Source organism: Phalaenopsis equestris, unplaced genomic scaffold (assembly GCF_001263595.1).
Source record: "Phalaenopsis equestris unplaced genomic scaffold, ASM126359v1 Scaffold000099, whole genome shotgun sequence".
Classification (NCBI taxonomy): Eukaryota; Viridiplantae; Streptophyta; class Magnoliopsida; order Asparagales; family Orchidaceae; genus Phalaenopsis; species Phalaenopsis equestris.
The window spans coordinates 340,978-350,507 of record NW_018164541.1 but is presented as its reverse complement, the minus strand read 5'-3'; the positions used below and the strand labels follow the sequence as shown (position 1 = coordinate 350,507).

The following is a 9,530-nucleotide window of genomic DNA, read 5'->3' as shown; positions in this document are numbered from 1 at the left end:
AGTTCAAATACTAGCTTTAGTTTTTGAATTTTCTTTCTTTGACAGCCCCTCATGTTGCTTTGAGATTGTGACTGCTTACAGCATGCTTATATTAGCTTTGAAGTTGCTACTATTAATTACAGAAGCTAAACCCTTATGTTTTCTCTTAGCTATGACGATTCTTATTTTTTATCAGTTATTCATAGTACCAGCTATTGTCGTCTATTTTTCTATTGCCTTGATTTTTTTTAATGGGGGATTTACGTACATACACCACCCGATTCCCATGTATTTACATTTCTAACTCCGAAGTTTTATTTTTCACATTTATACCGCCCAAATCATTCATATCACATAAAAATATCACTATTTTAACTTTTAAAAAGTGAAATACACCTTTTCATGCATGGATAACATATGTGTAAAAATTAAAGTTTTGGTGTTTGATATGTAAATACTTAGGAATTCAGTGGTATGTATGTAAATCTTTCTTTTTTAATTTAATCGCGGCTAAATACTAGTAAGAACCCTTCTTTGACTCATGACTAATAAAATTTTGCATACTTCTAGGTATTGCGTTTCTAGTTGTGCGTTTTCTTAAATTTCAAATCTTGAGATACGATGTTTAGTTTATGATGAGGGTTTTGTTAACTTGTTTCTAATTTATTTCCTTGTGCTTGTGTGCAGCCGCTGGAACATCATCTCGACCTCGCACTTTTAGAAAGGTAGAAACTGTTAAAATTATTTTATCACAAAATTACAAAAAGTTATTCATAGAGATATTTCCTATTTTAATAGCCTATTTTGGCCAACTAGGAATGAAAATTTATTGCTGTTGATTTGCTTGCTAGTTTTTCTTTCCTTTGACATTATCTAAGGTGAAAGGTAGAAATTGCTCAACTTATTTTAATTTGCTATAATATAATTTAATATTTTCTATAATATAAGATGACACCCATTTAATTAATCTAATCCTGCAAGTGTGAGGGTACATAAGACAAACTTATGCTTTAGTTTAAATAAATGAACTGTGTGTGTTAAGTTATGACTATCAAGTTCAGTATCAGGCATTCACTCAACTACACAAGGCAATCTAAGTTAATATTCTAACATCAAAGTTATAATTATGTCTAAATAAGAATTAAGATAAGTGAAGCTTTATGTTATAAGTGAATGAATTATAAGTTTTAGCACTTGTAAAACAATTTTCTTGTATAATATAATAATTTCAATTATTGTGATTATCACCAAAAAGGAATTCTTACATAATGAACTTTTTCCAAGAAATTAATTTAATGTGCCAGTAAATGCAAGAAAAATGAATTAAACTATAGGACTTGATATGCCAAGTATTTTTATGCTGTTTAGCTAAACTCAAAGCCTACATTCATGCCTGACCAATTTTTGGAGGATTCCACTAATTGGAGTTTGCTTCACAAACTTTCTCAATGACTGAGAAGCCAAGATTTATGCACTCTCTATTCGGACGAATGCAACTCAATATACTCTTTTATATTGCAAAATAAAAATACTGAAACTTATTTGCTATTTAAAATTGCAAGAATATAAATAAATAAATTTATATATATATGTGTGTGTGTGTGTGTGTGTGTGTGTGTGTGTGGGTGTTTTTGTTTTGTTTTGTATAAATTATGCTTGGAAATCAATTTGGGAATCAAAAGGCCAGTTGGAAAAGATTAGAAATTTTGCAATTTATGAAAATTTTCCCAGTGTCTTCAAAATACATAGTTGCTGAGTTTTCTGTATGAAATGTGTCTTAATGACTTCATCAAAGCTTAATAGATATGTAGAAAGAGCTTTAACAAGTTCAAAAGCCTAATCCCCATTCTTGTGAAGGCTGGGGTCCTATTGAGTACTCATCATGCCAATGCCGGTCTCCTTCATTGGCAACAATGGAAGGGGAAACAAAACAGTGACAACAAACATAATAATTTAGAAATTTTGTAATTTAATGCTATTTAAAGAAATTTGAACATAAACATATCATAGAACTTATCACTTGAAAAAAATTCTGTTTGGTGTCGATCAATCGAAGACTTAATTTTGATTGTTTTGATTATTTAGTAATTAGAAAAAAAAAGGAGAGGGACCTGTCACTCTCCCTTCACCTCTTTCTTTCTGCATCTCTCTCCAAACATGGTGAAACCTATTTATGTATATTATAAAAAATGAGAAGAAAATACAGATTTAAAAAAAAGAAGAGAAGATAGAAAAGAGAGCAAAACAGAGAAGAGAAAAAGAGGGCTAGATAAAGAAAAAAATTGAGCGCTTTGATCTTATGCAAAATTCTTCTTGCTGCCAGCATTGCTTTGTGCACGAAGTATAAAAAACTTTTGCTTAAAAAACTCAAAATTTTGTCTGCAATGCATTTGGGACAAAAAAAAGGTATTTGTTTTTTCTAATGTGGTGGGGAATACTCTTATGTGATGCTGATAATGTAGTAGGTAAGTTTTGTATGTGATTTTCTTAGCACGATAGGAAGGTTTAAATAATACTCACACACTTTGTTTCAATATAGTTAGAAAATTGTTATAAGCTTCAAACACGTACATGAAGTCCTATATGTGCATTTTCTGGTTTAGTGAGGAAGAGATCTTTATATCGCAAACATTAAATACCTATATACATTTTTATTGATGAGGTGGCAAACTCGTGTTTTTTATTGTTCATGTGACCATCACATGCTTTTCTGATGCAGTTGAAAAAAAAATCAAACTGTGGTGTTTACATTGCTTTTTTGGGGCAATGGGTTAGTCCAATACTCCCATAGATGACCTTAGGTTGATAAAATGCTTGGTGCTTTCGAAATTCGTATTGAACAGACGTTAAAGGAATGATATAAAGGGGACTTATGAAGTTAAAGAAACATCTACAAAGGAAACTAAAATTAAAATTTTGAAAATATAGGAATATGTCGCATGAGTAGAACAAATAATTGGATAGTTTGTCAATGAATGCAAATGAATCTTGCAGTGAACTTGAAAGCCTATCTATAAAGAAGAAGAAAACTCAAATAGAACTCGAATATGACTCATGGTAAATTTGAAAGTTCATCAAAGCGCGTGAACAAAATCTCATTTAAAGCTGAATCGAACACACCGAGGACCAAATGCAAGCAAATAAATGTCATTTTTTAATGCACAATAATAACCTAGAATGCCTCATACACTATTAGATCTGCAACACATTTATGCAAGCAATAAGAAGATGTTCACATAAATAGTCAAATCTCAATGATTTTAAGTCTTACACTTGTTCTGTAAGCCACATCTTAATTCATACATATTACCTCTAAAATTGTGTGAGTTGCCTTAAAATTTCTCTAAATTATGTTTAAGTCTATGAAATTGAATGTTCGTATGCCTGTCGACCAATTTATTAAATACTTTAACTTGCGGTTTGAGAATGTTACGCGAACTAACAAAAAAAACCCGAATTATCTACATGTGCTTCGACTAATATATAAGCGCTCAATTTTTTAGGTTAAATACTGCTACACTAACTACCATAAAATGATCTTAAATTGCCCTTGTATGCCTTACTAATATGCTAAATGCTTTATTTTATAATTTGAGAATGTTATGTAGATTAGCATAAAATAAACTCAAATTTTAGTATGTGTTCAGATGAACATGCTAATGCTCAACTCAATGGTTAGAGGACGCAGTGAATAGTAAAAAAATATGATAAATTCAAGCTTCTCCCACCTTAAGAAGAAGTGTGCAATTATTTTGAATTCTATCAAACTTTCTTTCAAAATTCAAATTCATTGACGCATACACACACTTAAAGTGGTCTATCTTGCCTATAGGGTAGATTGCCTCACATTTAAAGTCAGCTCCTCTTTATTTCTAAAATTGGAGCTGACAACCCGTGAACCTTATATGATATGTTTAACATAATAAGATATCTAGTCTTACATTTATATAAGGGTTTTAGCTTTTCTTTCTAACAAAAATATATTTTCAAATACAAACTCTTAATTTCAAACCTATAAGGAACAGTTGCGAGGTTAAACATATCATGAACCTGATCATTCGTAGACAAGCATGCAGAGTGAATAAGTTTAAAATGACAAAATAAAGTTATTTAGAAACCCCTATGATGGAAATGTCTATATGTCTATTGAGTATTACAACTATAAAGCTACACTTTTAAAATAGAAATTCAAAATTGCAAATCTAAATAGTCGAAACTGTTTTTATCTCAATGATGACTTTGCTAATAAAAATTCTCAATCAGAGAGAATACTATTATGAAAATTCCAAAAAAATTAATTCAAATTACTTAGAGCATAAATCTCAATAAGATATCGAAATTAAAAAAAAATATTGAAAAAAATCAAAGAAAATGTTTAGGTGAAATCTACCATCTAAGCTAAAAGCAAGATTCATCTAGCTTCTACTATTTATTGAGTGCGATAAATTTTAAATTAACATGTAATTATAAAGAGTTCATGTAGCCGACCCCACATAGTGGGATTAAGAAGGCTTTGTTGTTGTTGTTGTTGTTGTGATACAATTATAAAGAGTTAATGTCATATCTAGCGGATCTTTATGATCACTCTAAAAAGATTCACTCTTGTTTATTTTATTCGCATGTTTTTCTATAAAAGGACACATTAAAAAAGTTGTTATAACCAGAGCCTTCCGATGTAATTATTTTCTATAAAATAGCGGTATTATATTACGACCATGGTCGGAGGCTATATATTTTCCAATAACTTAGCCTCTTGAATAATGAATCATAAAGTTAATATAAGGTCTTTCATTAACTAAGATAAACTTAAAATTATTTTTCTAAACAAAGATCGACCATAGGCTGACAATGTCATATTAAACTAAGTAACTTATAGTTGCGGATAAGGATTCTTTCATAAGACTTGGTTGACTACCTCCACTAAATATGTAGATCAAAGATTATTACAATCTACAATCAAATTGTTGCTAATATATGTTAAGAAATTAGTGTCTCAAATGACTATTATGGATTGAAAGTTTCCTCTTTTTGTTGGGAGCAATAATTAATCATATGGGCTTGCCCCTATGAAAAATTTTAAACTAGTTAATGTTCTTGCAAAATGATGGTGGAGAATATGGGCATCTTGTATGCAAAATTAATCTGACTTTTGAAAATTGCATCCATAACTAACTTAAACTCCAAGGGAGGCTGGGGCATGAATTTTTATAGCCCACGCACTTACTCATGCACTTTCTCATTAGAGTTTTCCTTGAGGAGACTGACTCAATATCCAGGAAATGCCATTTTGGCTGGTCTTAATCCAAGTCAAACTAAGTATTGATTGGTTTAATTAATCGTTATTCTAGCATGGTCTGGGTTACTGATTTGTCTAAGCCATCTGTATTCAATTTTGAATCAATCTTATTTCTTAGACAAACTCTTAGGCAAACATGTATGCATCTCTCTCTCTCTCTCTCTCTCTCTCTCTCTCTCTCTCTCTCTCTCTCTCTCTCTCTCTCTCTCTCTCTCTCTCTCTCTCTCTCTCTCTCTCTCTCTCTCTGATACAATAAATAAGAAAATTAAATTTAAATAAAAACCTAGTCTCATAATTTTCCTTTTTCCAACGGTGACTTTTACTTAGCATCATAGTTTTATATATTTATAGTAGATTCATTTATTGCCTTGTTGATCTCTGTTTGAATTCTTTCTCTTTTCATTTTCTTTTTTAGAATGAATTGCTCTGGACACGACATAGAGTCTTACATGCTTGTTCAATCTCCTTGCCCTCTTATGAATCTATGATAGCTAATAAACTTCTATTCTCACACACCCTATAATTGTTTCATGATCCAAAGGTTATGCTTTTAGCAGGAATTAGAGAAGGAAGAATTAGAAGAAGAAAAAGAAGCGGAATCTGAAGAGGAATCTGATGAGACGGAGGTAGTATTTAGTAAACCCTATTGTCATTGTGTTTGTTTCCTATCATATGGGAGTAACATTAATGGTTTCCTTATTTCACAGAAAAGAAAAGGCACTGAAGGCTTGATTGAAGTTGAGAACCCGAATCTCTTAAGGCCAAAAACTGTGAAAGCTAAAGATGCAAATGTAAGTATTAATATGTCCTTTTCCTCAAATACGGATGCTTATGCAATGTAAATATTGCTCATCAGGCATGTGCAAATATTCTGAATAACCATTTGTTAACCAGCTGCACAAAGTTAAAAATTTACATTTTCATATGTTAACTTTCCCAAATTGTTTGATTTTGCTATAATATTTGAGGTCTTCCTATGAAGTAGAAATTATTGCATGGATAAACAATCAAAAATTTTGCTTTCATAGCAGCATCACTAAACTTTCAACTGTGTAGGCTAGAAATTTTCTTGCCATTTCATTAGTGCCATTCCATAAAGATTGATTGACCACCATTCAAGCAATTTTGCTTATACAAGATCAATTCCTTATAGGTCAATTACAAGGAGTTAAGCTAGGCTATAAATGGCCCTAATTGGAACAATTTTCAAGGCTTTTTAGACCCCTCACCAACTTGGGCCAAAATTTATCTATTTTCTTTATCTTATTAGATCAACTATGATAAAGCTAAGAATAGTCTCATTCTTATGTTAGTGTTATCAATAAGGATTTTCTCATCCTTATTTTAGGGTTGCTTCCTTTTCTTATGCATCACTTGTATGAACTCTTTAATCATTTTTCTTTGATAAATGAATTATTATGGAGCCAAATTACGAGTGCTCATCTCTTCATTTGATCTATCGTGTAGTAGAGCTCTCCATTCCTTCTATTTTCATCTCATTCTCTCTCTCAAAATTTTGCAATTTGTTCTTGTGCGATCATCCTCCGTCAATTTGTATTTGAGTGGATATTCATTGTTTTGTATTAGAAGTTATTAATATTGATTTACTTTCTTTCCAGTTTTTTCCTATTTTATGTATTTCCTACTTTATGTCTTTCCTTCTATCTTTGGGTGGTTATTAGTAAATGAATTGATTCGTAGTAATATGAGTTATGTCTTTCCTATTTTATAATTCATGTAAACATATTTATACCCCCTTTTCATATAAATGAAATTATCCTGCTCAATTCCCAAAACCTACATTTTGTTTTCAAACTTTATTAAACTAAATCCCTCTTCATTTCTGCTTCAAAAATAGAATTTTTAAAGTTTTCATATGCCACCCTCATACATTTACTTTCCTAATCTAACTTAAACATGAATATGAAAATAGTGCAACCCTTTGAATCTTGCTCTCATTCAGCTTGATACCCCCAAGTTTCATAAATAAGCCTAATCCACATCAAAACCCACTCTTACTATGCAACCTTAAATTGTATAATTTATCACAAGACACCTTGAAATTCCATGATTCCTATCATTCACTCTCATGCGATAAACCTAATCCTACTATTTCTTTTGATCCGTATCTGTTGTGGTGGAGTATGTATGCCAAGGGTGACACATACATCATTCTCGCGAGCGCCGTCTCGTAGGATAACACTAGGCCTAAATCGAGATTTTCCGTTCCAAGCTAACTTGGGGCCAATCGACCCATCTGAGGCGTGGGATTGCCGCCCACTCAATGAGGGGCCACTAAGCCACTCCTTAGTTACTCTAGTATTATATAGGTTGGTTTTGCATGTATTTATATTCTAGATAGCCATCGGCTTCCAGTGTTTTCCCACTAAGGTTGCATCTGAAGGCAAGAACGTGCTCCAGTTGTAATTCCGCAGCCCGCAATTCCTTAGCACCTCCTTTCCCCTCCCCTTGCCTTCACAACCTTCCTTACAGCCGCCCCAACTTGCCGCCGCCCTTCCCAGGCTCCCTCACAGCCAACTAATTTGTTGTCCATCCGCCAAACAAAACCTCACATCCCTCACCTCCCTTAGCTGCCACCACCTTCCCACCTCCCTTTTGGCTTCCTTGCTGCTGTCCAGTCGCATGTCAGCCTTTCCCTGGCTACCGCTTGACCACTCAACCACCCATACCTCTCAATTTCCTCCTATAACTGCGTCCACCATCTTTGAATCTCGCCCTACTGGGGGTAATTGTTTGTATTGTCTTTTTCTCATTTACGTTGATTGTTTGTGACTGCTTATTTGAATTGCAAGAATAATATAATTGTTCTATTGTGGTTTGGGTTAACTTCGATATCATTTGGTATTAAAACTAGCATAATTCTAATCTCATCTTAGGGTTTCTAACATCTACCACCCTTCAAATTTTCTTTCCCTCCTACCCTACATCACCATTACACACCTCCTTCCACCTGCCTACACCTGAAACCTTAACGCTACGCATGTGTGTTAACTTCATACATTAATGACGAATGCGTCGACAAGTGTGGAATGATGCATGAAAAACATACAACGCAAGTGAAGAAGAGTGTGTCGTGAAGGCAGTGACTCAGAGAATGAGTGTGTTGTGGAAGCAGTGTCCCTTGAGAATGAGTGTGTTGTGGAGAGTGATCCGGAGGGTGGGTGTGCTGTGGAGACAGTGACCCGGAGGATATGTGTGCTGTGGAGGCAGTGAACCGGGGGATGGGTGTGCTGTGGAGACAGTGACCCGAATGGTGGGTGTGTCGTGGAGTGGAGGCAGTGACCCAAATGGTGGGTGTGTCATAGAGGCAGTGACCCTGAGGGTGGGTGTGTCGTGGAGACAGTGACCCAGTGTCGTGGAGGCAGTGACTCAAAGGGTGAGTATGTTGTGGAGATAGTGACCCGAAGGATATGTGTCATGGAGGTAGTAACCCAGGGGATGGGTGTGCGTGGAGACAGTGCCCTGAGTGTGGGTGTGTCGTGGAGATAGTGACCCGGTGGATGGGTGTGTTGTGGAGATAGTGACTCGTAGGCTGGGTGTATCGTGGAGGCAGTGACCCGGAGGGTGGGTGTGTCGTAGAGGTAGTGACCCGGAGGCAGTGACCCTGTGTCCTAGAGGCAGTGACCAGGAGGAGTGGGTGTGTGTCGTGGAGGCAGTGACCCGGAGGGTGGGTGTGTTGTGAAGCCAGTGACCCGGACGGGTGCCTATAGTGATCCTGAGAGGCGTTGTAGGGAGTGAAACTATGCAATTTTCGTTGGAGGGAATTGCACGATAGGTCAGCTCGGTGGTGAGCCATCCGTCCATATGATGTGAATGTGAGGGATAAGTGTGTGAGAAAAACCCAAAAGCAAGACATGCAAATGCATCATTCAATCAATCGTGCGAGGATGCTAGTGTGAAAGTGCAAACACGCAAAGTTGGTGCATCGTGACACGAGGACATTACAAAGTAGGCACGAAAGGAATGCTACAGTGGGACATATACGCCCTCCATGAGCATATGAGAGCGTATGCTTACGGATGCATGACAAGGTGCGTGGTGTAAGATGTAGTCACACAAGCAACTTGAGACAAACATGTGATGATACAACATACAAGTGGAGTCGGTTGAACCGATCAAATCGATGGCGGCCGATCGATCGAGTCAACGAAGGCGGACGGTGTAGGCGGCTGATCGACGAAAAAGGGCTAGTCAAACTGATTGGACTGATAGCTATCGATCGAACGCGCCGCCG

At 35.3% G+C, this 9,530-nt stretch overlaps 1 protein-coding gene across 1 annotated transcript in view; it reads left to right on the top strand.

The window, feature by feature from the left end:
* LOC110020546 (28 kDa heat- and acid-stable phosphoprotein-like) overlaps positions 1 to 9,530 on the top strand; it is a 75,262-nt gene that overhangs the window by 23,165 nt on the left and 42,567 nt on the right. The window contains exons 2-4 of the mRNA XM_020718684.1: positions 667 to 704; positions 5,833 to 5,901; positions 5,983 to 6,066. Coding sequence (XP_020574343.1) covers positions 667 to 704; positions 5,833 to 5,901; positions 5,983 to 6,066 — 191 coding nt within the window. The remainder of the gene's footprint in view (positions 1 to 666; positions 705 to 5,832; positions 5,902 to 5,982; positions 6,067 to 9,530) is intronic.